Genomic DNA, 16,614 nt, shown 5'->3' on the forward strand with positions numbered 1-16,614 from the left:
GGAGGTTGCCAGGTGGGTCCTGGTCGGAGCGCATGCGGGAATCTGTTTATCTCCCCTCCACTCACTTGGAAAAAAAAGAAAAAAACATGCAAGAATGCTGAGGTAAAGAGTACCAAGGCAAGAGAAGTGGCACTGTTTTGATGATGACACAGTGTTGTCCTGGTCTGCAGCTGAGCTCCTCAAGGGCAGGGGCAACTCTCAGGGTATTCCAAATCCTCACTGAGCTTAGCCCAAAGTAGGCACTCACAAGGGTCGAAATGGAGGGGTTGATCCCCACTCTCAGAATCAGAATTAATCTGGGCAGAGGCACACTGGGATGATAAGGATTCTCAGCCCAGGCGTGGCAGTTGGGCCTGATGGCTGGGAAAGGTAAGGTATTCTCTCTGGCCCATACCTTGTGCCTGTGCCACCAGAACACTGGCGTTCAGCTGCCACTCGATGTCTCCTTCTTCCTCAGCACACTGCAGGGACCTCTCCCCGTAACTTTGGGCCTGCCTGGCCTGGTCCAGCTCTAGGTAGCAGCGGCCAATCTCATGGAACAGCCAGGTCTTCTCCAGAGCGGTTTTCGCCAGAGGGATCTTCTCCTCCCACCTGGGGAGATGAAAGCCGGTCAGCCTCTTCCACTCTGACCCGGCCCGTGGCCATGGGAGGCTCGGGCCTTCTCCTGGGAGTCAGAATAAGAACTTTTGTTTTCCAACCACCAGTTCTTTTAGATACGAGATAGTGCTAATAAGCAGTAACTTTTTTTTTTTGGTATTTTTCTGAAGCTGGAAACGGGTAGAGACAGTCAGACAGACTCCCACTTGCGCCCGACCGGGATCCACCAGGCACGGCACGCCCACCAGGGGTGATGCTCTGCCCACCAGGGGGCGATGCTCTGCCCCTACGGGGGGGGGGGGGTCGCTCTGTTGCAACCAGAGCCACTCTAGTGCCTGGGGCAGAGGCCAAGGAGCAATCCCCAGAGCCCGGGCCATCTTTGCTCCAATGGAGCCTTGGCTGCGGGAGGGGAAGAGAGAGACAGAGAGGAAGGGGGAGGGGTGGAGAAGCAAATGGGTGCTTCTCCTATGTGCCCTGGCCGGGAATCGAACCCGGGTCCCCCGCACGCCAGGCCGACGCTCTACCGCTGAGTCAACCGGCCAGGGCCAGCAGTAACATTTTTTTTAAAACATCCAAAATTAATTTTTGCCCTGGCTGGATAGGTCCTTTAGTTAGAACATCAGCCCAAAGTGCAGAGTTTGCTAGTTCAATCCCCGGTCAAGGTACATATAGGAACAGATTGATGTTCTTGTCTCTCTTTCTCTCTCCCTTCCTCATTGGCTAAAATCAATAAATAAAAAGTAAATAAATAAATAAAACATCCAGAACTATTTTGCAACACCTATGGGATCAAATTTGATACAACAGTTGCAAATAATGTTTACAAAATGCCATTTAAAATAACATAAAAATAATGTTGCCTAACCAGGCAGTGGTGCAGTGGATAGAGCATAGGACTGGGAGGCGGAGGTTCGAGACCCCGAGGTCGCCAGCTTGAGCACGAGCTCATCTGGTTTGAGCAAAGCTCACCAGCTTGGACCCAAGGTCGCTGGCTTGAGCAAGGGATCACTCAGTCTGCTGAAGGCCCACAGTCAAGGCACATATAAGAAAGCAATCAATGAACAACTAAGGAGTCCCAATGAAAAACCGATGATTGATGCTTCTCATCTCTCTCCGTTCCTGTCTGTTTGTCCCTGTCTATCCCTCTTTCTGACTCTCGCTCTGTCTCTGAAAAAAAAAAAAGTTTAACAATATTCTTAAGTACAATAAAAAGAAGAATCAGCCTGCCTGACCTGTGGTGGCGCAGTGGATAAAGCATTGACCTGGAAATGCTAAGGTCGCCGGTTCGAAACCCTGGGCTTGCCTGGTCAAGGCGCATATGGGAGTTGATGCTTCCAGCTCCTCCCCCTTCTCTCTCTCTCTCTCTCTCTCTCTCTCTCTCTCTCCCCCCCCTCTCTCTCTCCTCTCTAAAATGAATAAATAAAATAAAAATTAAAAAAAAAAAAAAGAAGAATCAGCCTGACCCGTGGTGGCGCAGTGGACAGAGCGGGGTGCTGAGGTCCCAGCTTGAAACCTCGAGGTCGCTGGCTTGAGCACAGGCTCATCTGGCTTGAACGTGGGGTCAGTGGCCTGAGCAAAGGTTCACTGGCACGGCTGGAGACCCCGGTCAAGGCACGTATGAGAAGCAATCAATGAACAACTAAAGTGACGCAACGACAAGTTGATGCTTCTCATCTCTCTCCCTTCCTGTCTCTCTCCTCTCTCTCACACACACATACAAAGAAAAAAAAATCACAAAAACAAATGGAATGAAAAAAATAAAGAGTAGGATTAGAATTAGTACTTATCATTGGGTGGTGGGACTGAATATTTTGTCTTCTACTTTTCTGTATTTTCTAAATTAATATTTTAATAATAAGTATATACTCATTATAAAATTATTTATTGTAAATATATATAGGTGAGCTCTCATACTGCTCTGTCTTTTGGCATATAGACACGAGGGGCCATTCAGGAAACCAAATGATGTAAAGCAGAGATGAACAAGTCTACTTCAATCAAGCAACGAGGGCCTGACGGACATTTCTCTCTGCACTAAGCGAGGGGGCCCAAGGAGCTGGCTCAGCCAGCCCAGGAGGGTCTCTGGCTCAGGCCTTCCCCGAAGTCTCCCTGGGGCTGAGTACCCTACTGGAGTAGGTCACTAGCTGCCTGGTTGGACATAAAAAATCCAGCAGTTGGGCCACCTGGAGAATTCAAACTCTGTTCCCTTTGACCCACGTGACCACAGAGTCACAGAGTAGTGTCAGAAAAGGTCCCAGACACAATGGGCCCACCAATTCCTGCACTGCTCCAAGGTAAGGATCACTGGAACTGTCCTAGAAACAGATCCCAGGGCTCCAACCTGCACCTGTGGAATCAAAATTTCCAGGGACGAGGCCAAGTCATTCACATAACTAACAAATGCTCGAGGTGATTCTTGTCATCGGGACATTCCGAGAAAATGCTGATTGTAGTTTAGTAATTAATTCAACTGATGAGCCCCTGAATTTACAGAGCGGCTCTCCCATGGTTGCCTAGCAGAGCCAGGAGCCAACTTGGGTCTTCTGATGCCTCTTTACCTGACATTGGGGCCGGAGGCTGGGAGTCTAGTGGTGGGGGGAGTCCTGAGCCCGAGGCGGGGAAGGGGCAGTCCTTGGTCACTCACGTGTCAATGGCTTGCTGGAATTTTCCAACTCTGGCAAAAACCCTGCCAATGTTGTCAAGGGCTCTCGACTTGGCATCAGGAAGGTCACTGAGGGGAAGAATCATGACAAGTTGTTCACTAGAAATCAGTCATTCTAGGCACTGTGGAAACAGAAAAGAAGTCAAATGCAGGGGCCCTGACCTCAGGGACTTAGGGTCCAGTCTGAGGGACACGCCCAGGCCGGCAGAGCTGACACACAGGGCCCCTTATGCCCTGTAGCCAAGAATAAACATATATATATATATGTGTGTGTATGTGTGTGTGTCTATGGCCATATATGTGTGTGTGTGTGTGTGTCTATGGCCATATATGTGTGTGTGTGTGTGTGTGTGTGTGTGTGTGTTTTTACAGAGATAGAGCGAGTCAGAGAGAGGGATAAAAAGGGACAGACAGACAGGAACACAGAGAGATGAGAAGCATCAATCATCAGTTTTTCATTGTGGCCCTTTAGTTGTTCATTGATTGCTTTCTCATATGTGCCTTGACCGTGGTCTACAGCAGACCAAGTAATCCCTTGCTTAAGCCAGCGACCTTAGGTCCAAGCTGGTGAGCTTTGCTCAAACCAGATGAGCCCATGCTCATCAACTCCCATATGTGCCTTGACCAGGCAAGCCCAGGGTTTTGAACCGGCGACCTCAGCATTTCCAGGTCGACACTTTATCCACTGCGCCATCACAGATCAGGCTTTATCTGTTTTTAGAACGTGGGATATAGTTGGATCCAAATTACTGTATATATATATATTTAGTTCTCATAATCCCCGAGAGTCAGTATTATTATGCCTTCACTAGAGATGAGGAAACCGAGGTGAGCAACTTAATCAAATCCACACAGCCTCTGAGTGCCAGAGCCAGGAGTCAAAGTCAGGTCTGTCTCCCAGGCTGGTTGTTTGTTTTGTTTTTCTACTGGAACAGCCAATATGTGATGCCCCTGCTCGGCATGGGGCAGGCAGGTGAGAAATGAATGGGGAATGTACAGCATGCAGGGCTCCAATGAGTGAGCAGGAGAGGGAGGAGACAGGAATGCTCAGGAAATCCAGTTTGACCCAAATGGAAGACCGACATCAGAGGGCTTTGCAGAAGTAGGTTCAGAAACGGCCTTGAGTGCCAAGCAAAGGCATTTGGTTTTAACCTGGGTGGATGGATAAAAAGCAGTGTCTCTGGAGGTGACGGTGAAGTGTGGGGGTGGCTGGAGGCAGGGAGAGCTGAGGGCTGACTTGTGCGTAGAAACAGGATAATAGGAGGCTGAAAGAGACTCAGAACTGAAGGGTAAGTGGAAACCAGGTAGAGAAAGTCACAAAGGACTCTCAAGGTTCAAGCCAGGTGCCCAGAAAGCCATAGTACCTCTGAGAGCGAGCGAGCGGGCCATCAAGTTTGGGAAGAGATCGGTAGTAGTGTAACTATGGAAACACAGCAGAGGCCTGAGGTTTTCCTGTGTACTCTGCATGTAGTCTTCCCTCCCATCCCATCAGGTGGGGCTATTGTTATGTCCACCTGACAGAAAAAACAGGCTGGGAGAGGTTAAGTGCCTTGTCTCAGGTCCCACAGCTGGGAAGAAGCAACTCCAAAGCTTAGGTCGGCTGGACACCGGAACCCAGGCACTTGGTCAGCACAGTGGTTTGCGAGGCCCTGGTTGGATCTGACCCCTGCCCACTTGGTCCAGCCCCCTCTTGGCCCCTCATCCCCTGCAATACCCCATGCTCTCCAGCCCCAGCACCTTCCCAAAGGTCAAATGTGGTCCCCCAAAGCCCATCAAGTCCTCCTGGGATATACAGTGTGTCCGTAAAGTCATGGTGCACTTTTGACCGGTCACAGAAAAGCAACAAAAGATGATAGAAATGTGAAATCTGCACCAAATAAAAGGAAAACTCTCCCAGTTTCATACCTATTCAGTGCAGTTCAATGTGGGCTCACACACAGATTTTTTAGGGCTCCTTAGGTAGCTATCCCATATAGCCTCTTCAGACTCATCACTGACTGATGGCCACCAGAACGGGGTTTCTCCACCAAACTGCCGGTTTCCTTCAGCTGCTTATCCCGCCAAGTAATGTTATTCCTATGTGGTGGGGCTTTGTTATAAACGTGCCGATATTCACGTTGCACTTTGGTCACAGATTCAAATTTAGTGAGCCACAGAACACACTGAACTTTCCTCTGTACCGTCCACATCTCGACTGGCATGGCTGTGGGCTGCTCTGCTGTATACACGGTGTTACGTCATCATCTGCACATGTGCACATGCTGCCACATCATCCTACAGAAACTGGGAGGGTTTTCCTTTTATTTGGTGCAGATTTCACATTTCTATCATCTTTTGTTGTTTTCCTGTGACCGGTCAAAAGTGCACCATGACTTTACGGACACACTGTACTTCTCACAGCACTGGGTCCTGTACTTTTCCTGCCTGACATTTATCTCAGTGGTGATTTCTTAGCTATGTCACATTTCCTTTCACACCTGCGGGAAAATAACCTGTGCCTGGTCGTTGTGTTCTCGATGCTAGCAGCACCTGGCATGCCTGGGGTTGAGGACTCTTTTTTTTTTTTTTCTGAAGTTGGAAACGGGGAGGCAGTCAGACAGACTCCCGCATGCGCCCGACCGGGATCCACCTGACATGCCCACCAGGGGGCGATGCTCTGCCCATCTTGGGACGTCGCTCTGCCGCAATCACAGCCATTCTAGCGCCTGAGGCAGAGGCTACAGAGCCATCCTCAGCGCCCGGGCCAACTTTGCTCCAATGGAGCCTTGGCTGCGGGAGGGGAAGAGAGAGACAGAGAGGAAGGAGAGGGGGAGGGGTGGAGAAGCAGATGGGCGCTTCTCCTGTGTGCCCTGGCCAGAAATTGAACCCAGGACTCCCGCACGCCAGGCTGATGCTCTACCACTGAGCCAACCGGCCAGGGCCTGGGGTTGAGGACTCTTGTCCACATAGTGTAAGAATAAAAATATCCCTAAGAGTCAGATCATTTGGAGCTTTTTAAAGTTTGGGGCCAGTGCCCTCCTCTTTGGCAAAAAAGCTGACAGTCTTGTTCTGCTCCTTACTCTTTGTCCTGAGCAGGTGGTTCCCACCCTTTGTAGGATCTACCTCAGGCACGCAGGGCAGAAAACGGGAGCTTAGCTACCAGCAGCCTGGCAGAAGGCAGAAGGCCAAGATATGGCCCCAGCCCAAGTCCTCCGTAGGCCTCCCCAGCCCCTCCCCCCAGGCATCCCCAGGCGCTCACTATTCCTTGGCGATCTCTAGGTCCTTTCTGTGGCTCTGCAGGGCTGCCACCATCTGCCCCAGCTCGAACTGGGCATTCCCTATGCAGCTGTACAAGTTTCCAACCAGCTCATCCTTGTTGGGCACTTCTTCTTTGTTCCATTCCAGCACCTTCTTCAGCACTTTCTCAGCTTTCTGAAGGCTCCCTTCAGCGCTGCCGCTGGTCAGCACTGGGAAGGGAAATTGGTGACATGGAGGTAGGGGCAGCCTCTTCCTGGGGGGGGGGGAGAACCCACCTCCCCCAGACACCATCCACAGCCCGGGGAATCGAGGGGCTCAGGCTGCTCTGTGGCTCCCTTCCCACCTGGCAAAATCCCCACCGCTCTGAGACCACCACCCACATATGTCAATGTCCTCCAGGCTCTTGAGGATGTAATGGATGGTCTGCGAGGGACGGCGTTTACGGTCCCGCAGCCATTTCTCCTGCATCAGCTTCCGGTCACGTTCCCTGGCGTAGATGGGCTTCTGCTGCCTCCAGAAGTTACTGCGGTTGTCCAGGTAGTTGATGCCTGTCATGATGAGGTCCTCCACGGTCAGGCCGTGCTTGATGGTGCCTTTGATCAGGTCTGTGGGGAAGGATGTAAGGAAGAACCAACCAGAACAGGCATCTAAGGGAGTCGTCTCCTCTTGGCGCAGGATCCCTGTTTTGGGGTCCCCTACGTGGAGTTCTGCCTGGAGTTACAGAAACAGTGAGCAAAGCAAGAGCACATGGGTGACAGAGTGGGTCTATTTGGGCCCAGAAAGGCCAGGGCCCGCCCCCTGCAGACATTCCCATTGTACAAAGCTTGGTGCATAGGCCCCTTATGGGCAGATATGAGGAGCTAATGGAAGGGGCAGCTGGTGAATAGCCTTCAGCCTTCAAGCTGTATCCTTAGAGAAGACAGTCTAAGTGCACGACAGCCCAGGTTGCCAGTGCCAAGTGATTCCCCAGGTGCTCTGTGGACCAGTGTAAGCTGGGAGCTGGAGGGGTCTTATGGAGATGTGCCAGCAGGTGACCTCGAAAAACCCATTTGATTCAAGGGTGATCCCTGCTCAGGCTTATCAGCTACCGATAGTACTCCCATCCTGCAGGCTTATGTTTGGCGTTCACTTCAAGGCTCTGTCCCATTTCCTGTCACTGCCAGCACAGTGTGTTTGAGAGAGTGCTGAGCCAGAGGTTAGGAGGCCTGGACTCTGGTATCAACTCCACCATTAACTTGCTTGTCACCTTGAACAAGTTACTCCCCATTCAGGGTCTCTCTTTCCTTATCTAGAAAGAAAGGGTTGTACCAGATGAAGTGGGACATTCTAGTATTGGTGTCCTAGGACTCCCCTTCTATTGCCTCGCAGCTGGATTCCTTTGCTCTCTGCACTCATTGAAAGTTGAGGGGACGCCCCCTTCAGGGGGCTCGGTGCTAGAGGAACGTAGATCTTCGGCGTTCCCTCCCAGGGCGGCACACTGCTCAAGAGCACTGGTTCTGAAATTGAACTTCCCAGATTCAAATCTGAAAGCCGTGTCACTGCTTACCTATGCATGACCTTAGGTGACTTAACAGTTCTGCACCTCAGTTTCCTCATCTGTAAAATGAGAGTAAAACCTGTCCAGAGAAACATACCGGCTAACATTATATGATAGGCTCTGCCTCCTGCCTCTGCCTCGTGCATTAAGCATCCACCCCAGGTTCCCTTTGTCCTGTTCCCTGTTGCAAACAAAGTGCCTGAAACCTTCATCCAATAGGAGCTTCTCCAGATACTCCTTGTCCACATAGAGCTCGCCTAAGAGCTGGCGGATAGTCCTCTCGCTCTTGAACGAGCCCTTCCGCTTGGACTCTTTTTTGTAGTAGTGTAGGAGGTGTCTCACAGTTTGCGGCTTCTGCAGGGCTTTCATACTCTGGGGAGATGTAGCAACACCAGACAGAGCCTCAGCAAGGAGCAGAGAACCCAGGGACCCAAGAGTCTGTGATCCCCAATTCTTCCTCCAGAACCTCCCTGTGGGCTGAGAACCATGGAGTGTTTCTGGTACGAAACAGCTAGACTCCCAGAAACCCTCTCGAGCTGGGGCAGAACTCCATGGCTGCCTGTAATGGGAAGGTACTAGCTCTCCCAGGCGACAGGGCCACGGCCTCTTCCCTTGAGGGGAGGTAGCATCAGAACCAGGGCCCTTACCTCAGCCTGCTTGCTTAAGAAGGAAAGGTCTCCTTTGTTCTCCAGCTTAATCGAAGAAGGACCTGCAAGGGCAGAAGCTGGGACTCAGGTTAGCCAGGCCCCCAGCATGACCTATCACATATTATGTGGAAATGGCTGCTTTTGGCAGGAGGAGGGTGACCATTGTTGCAAAGCTGGCTCTAAGCCAGCCTGGCAGGCAAACGGTATCTTACGCAGCTAGGCAGCCCTGCTATCCCATGGCCATGGCCGCCAGGTTTCCAAACAAGGGGAGCTCTCCATTCCATGTCATTTCCATATTCTGCCATCTACATGGCAAACTTTCACTTTTCTTCCCCTCTCCCCAAGGCCAGCTCTTGGTGCATGGGTGGTAAGGGAGGAAGCCAGAGGCTAAGGAAGACCAGGCTCAGGACTCCGTTCTGCCCTATGGCACCACGCCAAAAATAGGTGCATGCACATGTGACTTGGAATGAATGAAACAGCCTTTCTTGTCTGGTTTTGCAGATAACCAGACACCGCAGTGCTCAGTACAGCCAATCGGGGATTGGCCCTCCCAGTGAACAGTTCCTAATCTTCAACAAAATCAGCAGCAGCTAAATCCAAGCAGGGAGCCCTGGCCAGTTGGCTCAGTGGTAGAGCATCGGCCTGGCATGCAGGAGTCCTGGGTTCGATGCCCAGCCAGGGCACACAGAAGAAGCGCCCATCTGCTTCTCCACCCCTCCCCCTCTCCTTCCTCTCTGTCTCTCTCTTCCCCTCCTGCAGCCGAGGCTCCATTGGAGCAAAGTTGGCCCGGGCGCTGAGGATGGCTCTATGGCCTCTGCCTCAGGTGCTAGAATGGCTCTGGTTGCAACAGAGCAATGCCCCAGATGGGCAGAGCATCACCCCCTGGTGGGCATGGTGGGTGGATCCCGGTCGGGCGCATGCAGGAGTCTGTTTGACTGCCTCCCCGTTTCCAGCTTCAGAAAAGTAAATTAAAAAAATAATAATAATAAATAAATAAATAAATCCAGGCATGGGACTCCCTGTAGGCCACTTGGTGGTCGGCACCTGAGGCCGTCCTCCAAACCTAAGAATTCTAAGAGACTTCCTGGATACGGGCATCAGCCCCATGGTCACTCACTTCCCACTGAGTTGTTGATGGCTTCCTGAGCTTTCTGAATTCCAACTTTGAATTCCCGATCAGGCCGTAGTTTATAGCCTCGATGATAGAACACCAAGGCAAACTCGAAGTCTCCCATGGTGTACAGGGTCTCGGCCTTTTGTAAAATCCCCTGAAATGAGAGATAGTCAAATTGAGGTGGACAGACAGGTCTTACAGGACTCAGGTGTGGTGGAACAGAAGGGTCCTGGGTTAAGGGTCAAGTTTGGGATACTAGGGCAGGGACAAGACAAGTAACCTATGAAAAAAGAGAAAATGGCCTGACACAGTGGATAGGCAGTGGCACAGTGGATAGAGCATCGGACTGGGATGCAGAGGACCCAGGTTCGAGACCCCGAGATCGCCAGCTTGAGCGCGGGCTCATCTGGTTTGAGCAAAGGCCCACCAGCTTGAACCCAAGGTCGCTGGCTCCAGCAAGGGGTTACTCAGTCTGCTGAAGGCCCACGGTCAAGGCACATATGAGAAAGCAATCAATAAACAACTAAGGTATCCCAATGAAAAACGGATGACTGATGCTTCTCATCTCTCTCCATTCCTGTCTGTCTGTCTCTCTCTGACTCACTCTCTGTCTCTGTAAAAATAAATAAATAAATAAAATTAAAAAAAGAAAACGGCATAAAACTCTAGGTAGTCTGGCTGGTTCTTCTACCACTTCTAAGCTAAATATATATCTTTTTAAGATTTTATTTCTAGATTATAAAGAAAGGATGAGTGGGGAGGGACAAGAAGCATCAACTTGCTTCTCATATGTGCCTTGACCAGGCAAGCCCAGGATCTTGAACTGGCAACCTCAGCATTCCAGGTCGACACTTTATCCACTGCACCACCACAGGTCAGGGTATTTCACCACTTCTAACCAGAGAATGCTGCAGACAATGGCTGTGGTGAAAGCAAGGTGGAGTTCTTTACCCATACAGTCACCTTGCAGAAAGTTGGGTCACCCTGGAGTGAAGCCTCAGCATCCTTTAGGGATTTCTCCAACTCGCCCATCTTCAGGAAACACTTGGAACGGGCAACCAGGCAGTTCTTGTCTCCATTCTGAAGGTCAAGAGCCTGAGAAAGGAACCAGTCAGGTTGACAGGTAGCAGGCAGGGAAAGGTAGAAGCTACACTGGAAATAGCCCAAACCCTCCTGCCCGAGTTTCAAGGGGACTCCATGGTACAGCAAACAAGTCTTTGGATCTTATCAGTGGAAAAGCAACACATTATCAATCTTTGCTTAGTCAATTCCATTATCTGCAAGTAGCACATCTTAAACAAAGTCAAATCACAAGCTATTCTGAGCGTGCGGAGGACCCGGGTTCGATTCCCGGCCAGGGCACATAGGAGAAGCGCCCATTTGCTTCTCCACCCCTCCGCCGCGCCTTCCTCTCTGTCTCTCTCTTCCCCTCCCGCAGCCAAGGCTCCATTGGAGCAAAGATGGCCCGGGCGCTGGGGATGGCTCTGTGGCCTCTGCCCCAGGCGCTAGAGTGGCTCTGGTCGCAACATGGCGACACCCAGGAGGGTCGCAACATGGCGACGCCCAGGATGGGCAGAGCATCGCCCCCTGGTGGGCAGAGCGTCGCCCCCTGGTGGGCGTGCCGGGTGGATCCCGGTCGGGCGCATGCGGGAGTCTGTCTGACTGTCTCTCCCTGTTTCTAGCTTCAGAAAAATGCAAAAAAAAAAAAAAAAAAAAAAAAAAAGCTATTCTGGAAGCCTCTGGTTGAGATGTGAAAATATACATAATACTACTCTGTGGATATACTGAATTTCTCTGTGTGTCTGGGACTCCTCCAGTCCACTCAGACAACAGAATCTTAGGACATTTGGTGCATGCCAAATTCAAACACAAACCTAAAATGGCTGCATAACACTCTCAAAGTACATTCCAAAGGCTAAGCATTCTGAGGCCCTGGCCGGTTGGCTCAGCGGTAGAGCGTCCACCTAGCGTGCGGAGGACCCAGGTTCGATTCCCGGCCAGGGCACACAGGAGAAGCGCCCATTTGCTTCTCCACCCCTCCGCCGCGCCTTCCTCTCTGTCTCTCTCTTCCCCTCCCGCAGCCAAGGCTCCATTGGAGCAAAGATGGCCCGGGCGCTGGGGATGGCTCTGTGGCTTCTGCCTCAGGTGCTAGAGTGGCTCTGGTCGCAACATGGCGACGCCCAGGATGGGCAGAGCATCGCCCCATGGTGGGCATGCCGGGTGGATCCCGGTCGGGCGCATGCGGGAGTCTGTCTGACTGTCTCTCCCTGTTTCCAGCTTCAGAAAAATGCAAAAAAACAAAAAAAAAAAACAAAGGCTAAGCATTCTGAAGGCTAACAAAATGGATTTCAGGACAATCTGCAACTTGAGTTATCCGTTCCTCTAGCCCTCTCTTTTTACATAGCTTATTGAGAATGAATCACTATTTCAGGTGATTAAGAGGAAAATATCGCCTGACCTGTGGTGGCGCAGTGGATAAAGCGTCAACCTGAAAACGCTGAGGTTGCCGGTTCAAAACCCTGGGCTTATCTGGTCAAGGCACATATGGGAGTTGATGCTTCCTGCTCCTTCCCCCTTCTCTCTCTCTCTCTCCCCTCTCTATAATGAATAAATAAAATCTTTAAAAAAAAAAAAAAAGAGGAAAATGTCAGCAAAACTGAAATTGTGATTTTGTACCTAAAGTGGGAGCAGAACCCTCCCCCTACTCCCATGCCCTCTGTTTTTGTTTGAGATCATTACTATCCACCCCTTTCTTAGACCTTATTACTTTACAGGAAGAGGAAGTAGATATTGTTGCACAGGAAAAAAAAAGCCACTTCTCACCCAAAGCTATCTTCCCTCATAGTGTTCTTTTATCTCTGCCTGAGCTCCTCAAGGATAAAACATGATCCAAAAAGAGGAGAATGGGGAGGGGCAGGGGTCCTGAACTCAACTGTTGACCCATCTGCTCAATCATTTCTGGCTTTAGGATGTGGTAGGTGACCAAAGGATAAAAGACTCTGGGTAGTAGTTCAGAAGCTTGACTTTAGGGGGAGTCTTAGAACTGGTTAAAGAGAATTAATTCTGCCAGTCCATTTGGAATAAGAAGAAGCGAGCTATTTGCTGTAAATGAAATTGTTGTAAGAACATCTAATAGCTAACTTGTGAGGGAGTATCATCTGTCCTTTAGCACCTCAGAAGTAGAGTCTGAGCGTCTGAGGTTGAATTCTTCCTCTGACACTTGCTAGTTCAGTGATCTTGGGCACCATCACTCAACTTATCTGTTTCCTTATCTATAAATTGAGTAATAACAGTACCTCCCCCATAGGCTAATACTGCACTTAGGCATATGCCTGGAACCCTAAAACAGCATTCGATCCTCTTAGGGTGGGGTGGAGCAATTTATACCAAGGTTATGTATGATATTTTTAGTTATTTACTGACCACCTTCCATAAGCATTCGAGACTTTTTAAAAATTTTTTTACAGAGACAGAGAGAGTCAGAGAGAGGGAATAGATAGGGACAGACAGACAGGAATGAAGAGAGATGAGAAGCATCAATCATTAGTTTTTCGTTGCGACACCTTAGTTGTTCATTGATTGTTTTCTCATATGTGTCTTGACCGCGGGGCTACAGCAGACTGAGTAACCCCTTGCTCAAGCCAGCGACCTTGGGTCCAAGCTGATGAGCTTTGCTCAAACCAGATGAGGACCTCGGGGTCTCGAACCTGGGGGCTCCTCATCCCAGTCCGACGCTCTATCCACTGAGCCACCTGGTCAGGTGAGACCTTACTTCTGCAAGAAATCTCCCAACCAATCTCCTGGCCCAAGATGGGAAATTGGGCATGCTCTGCAGGAGACCAGTCAATCACGAAACATTTGAGGAAAAAGAATACAAGAGGTCACTGTTAACACACAGAATGGTTACTAAGAATCAGGCAAAATGCAGTTAGGAATTGGTAGAAAATGGTTCTGCAGGGGCGTATCTGTCACAGTAGTGCATCAATCAGGAACAAGTGAATCTAAACAATAGGGTCATCCAGGCATTATCAGGACCTCAGCGTTATTAGGAATCCAAAGTGGTAATGGGTGTTTGGTAGGTTCGAAGCGCGACTCACGTTGCTGAAGCTATGGGCTGCTTTAGAGAACTCCCCGCAGAGATAGAGCCGCTCGCCTTCTGCCATGTAAGAGGAAAAGGTGCTTCGCAAGCCCTCAGTTTCTGGGTCCGACATGATGACGGGATTCGGAGACGCTGAAGAGGACAAAGGGAGGAAGAGAAGCCGTAGAACCTCTGTCTGGTTTGTGGAAACCCCGTCTCTTAGCAACCGAGATACAGATTGCTACTTCCGGCCCCTCCCCTGGCTCGTGCGGAGCCTACAGCCTGGGGACCACAGCCGCCAGGGTGCGCCTGCGCCCGTGCAACTGCGTGCTGGTGGAGGTGTGACTGCCGCTAGTCGCTAGTCGGATGGGTGTGCGGAAGACACGCTCCATTGGTCGGTGTTGTACACTTCACCGGTTCTCTTTGTAGTTAAGTCGTGTCCAGAATTTACAGCCAGAAAAATAAGTAGAGGATTGTGGGCAGAATCCCAAGTAGGGATAAGGCACACGTGGCAAGGATATATGTGCACCGCATGTGCGGCCATTACGGGGAGAGCACGGGCTTGGAGTCGGAGGAGTCCTTGCACCGTCTTCCTTCCCTAATTGCATAACCTGCGGCTGGTACATAAGGGCTCTGAGCCTTTAATTTTCCTCCTGCCAAAAGAACAGGGAGATATTAAAACCTTCCAGATTTGAGGGTCTGCATGAGACAATGTGGAAAATAACGTTGGATTCAACCTTCAATTTAACACATTTATTGGACCCCTGCTAATGGTTGGCCTGCATCAAAGTCTTTCCAGACCTTCTTCCCTATTCCCAACATCCTCCTCCCCCTGAAAAAGGACTAGGTTCCAACAAACACCCTTGCCTTTACTATATTACTTTTAAAACATCAACTTCCAATATCAATGAGATTGTGACTTATCCTAAGGCTCTTGCAGAGGTTTAAGTCTCTGGCATGCAGTTACTTATGGAAGGTGGTCAGTAAATAACTAACATTATCAAACCTAATCTTAGTATATAAATTGTTCCACTCCATCCTAAAAGGATTGTTGTTTCAGGATACTAGGCATACTGCTAAGCACAGTATAAGCCTATGGGGGAAGCACTGTTATTTTTCGATTTTAAAGATAAGAAAACTGCTAAAGAAGTTGAGTAACATGCCCGGGATCACTAAACTAGCAAGTGGCATCACTGAGCTAGCAAGTGGCTAAGGAAGTATTCCACCCCAGGCACTCAGACTCCAGTTCTGAGGTGTTACCCACCAGACTAAATAAGGCAAGGATGTGTTAACCTTGTAGTGTGTCCGTAAAGTCATGGTGCACTTTTGACCGGTCACAGGAAAGCAACAAAAAACGATAGAAATGTGAAATCTGCACCAAATAAAAGGAAAACTCTCCCAGTTTCAAACCTATTCAGTGCAGTTTGATGTGGGCTCATGCACAGATTTTTTAGGACTCCTTAGGTAGCTATCCCATACAGCCTCTACAGACTCGTCATTGACTGATGGCCTACCAGAACGGGGTTTCTCCACCAAACTGCCGGTTTCCTTCAACTGCTTATCCCACCGAGTAATGTTATTCCTATGTGGTGGGGCTTCGTTATAAACGTGACAATATTCACGTTGCACTTTGGTCACAGATTCGAATTTAGCGAGCCACAGAACACACTGAACTTTCCTCTGTACTGTCCACATCTCGACTGGCATGGCCGTGGGCTGCTCTGTTGTATACACGGTGTTACATCATCATCTGCGCATGCGCACATGCTGCCACATCATCCTACAGAAACTGGGAGGGTTCTCCTTTTATTTGGTGCAGATTTCACATTTCTATCATCTTTTGTTGCTTTCCTGTGACCGGTCAAAAGTGCACCATGACTTTACGGACACACTGTATTTCCAGAATTCAACTGTCTGACATATAATAGGAGCTAAATAAATCATTGTTAAAGTTTAAATAGTAAAACAATAACCTTAACTACACACACATACATACATAATGAGTACACATAAGTTTAGGAAATATGAATAAGATCAGTAGATTGTGTCATATCAATTTTCTGGTTGTGCCTGACCAGGCGGTGGCGTAGTGGATAGAGTATCGAACTGGGATGTGGAAGACCCAGGTTTGAGACCCTGAGGTCGCCAGCTTGAGCACGGGCTCATCTGGTTTGAGCAAAGCTCATCAGCTTGGACCCAAGATTGCTGGCTTGAGCAAGGGGTTACTCGGTCTGCTGTAGCCTCTCGGTCAAGGCACATATGAGAAAGCAGTCAATGAATAACTAATGATTGATGCTCATCTCCATTCCTGTCTGTCTGTCCCTATCTATCCCTCTCTCTGTCTCTGTAAAAAAAAAAAAAAAATTCTGGTTGTGTTATTACTTGTTTTTCAAGGTGTTAGTTACCATTGGAGGAAACTGGGTAAAGGGTACACATGCTCTCTTTATATTATTTCTTACAACTGTATGTAAATTTACAATGATCTCAAAATAGAAGGTTTAAAAGAAGAATGCTTTTAATACCAAGATTAAAAAATGCATATAACATGGTTCCTTCTCTGAAGATGTTCTAACTAGGGAGAGAGATGCATAAAATAATGACTACCCAATTGGATAGTAAGTTATTCAAAGTTTTATGTGCCTGAGAGGGAGATGAAGACAGAGCGCTGTGAAGCCCGGGTGAGCAAGTGACTCAGTTAGGGTTTGGTATGGGTCAGAGACAGCCTAATGGGATTACGATGGA

At 49.4% G+C, this 16,614-nt stretch overlaps 1 protein-coding gene across 3 annotated transcripts in view; it reads right to left on the reverse strand.

The window, feature by feature from the left end:
* The window catches only part of ODAD4 (outer dynein arm docking complex subunit 4), a 30,569-nt gene extending 16,519 nt beyond the window's left edge, over positions 1–14,050 (reverse strand). The window contains exons 1-9 of one of the 3 annotated variants that reach the window (XM_066255421.1): positions 13,892–14,050; positions 10,758–10,889; positions 9,798–9,948; positions 8,681–8,742; positions 8,240–8,405; positions 6,877–7,101; positions 6,498–6,705; positions 3,242–3,328; positions 395–591 (exon numbers count right to left, since the gene is read on the reverse strand). In XM_066255421.1, the coding sequence (XP_066111518.1) occupies positions 395–591; positions 3,242–3,328; positions 6,498–6,705; positions 6,877–7,101; positions 8,240–8,405; positions 8,681–8,742; positions 9,798–9,948; positions 10,758–10,889; positions 13,892–14,005 (1,342 nt within the window). In that variant the 5' untranslated portion in view covers positions 14,006–14,050. Of the gene's footprint in view, positions 1–394; positions 592–3,241; positions 3,329–6,497; positions 6,706–6,876; positions 7,102–8,239; positions 8,406–8,680; positions 8,743–9,797; positions 9,949–10,745; positions 10,890–13,891 lie in introns of all 3 variants that reach the window. The other 2 variants (XM_066255420.1, XM_066255422.1) reach the window with 2 other exon arrangements.
* Positions 14,051–16,614: the final 2,564 nt, after the last annotated feature.

Source organism: Saccopteryx bilineata, chromosome 2 (genome assembly GCF_036850765.1).
Source record: "Saccopteryx bilineata isolate mSacBil1 chromosome 2, mSacBil1_pri_phased_curated, whole genome shotgun sequence".
NCBI classification, from domain to species: domain Eukaryota; kingdom Metazoa; phylum Chordata; class Mammalia; order Chiroptera; family Emballonuridae; genus Saccopteryx; species Saccopteryx bilineata.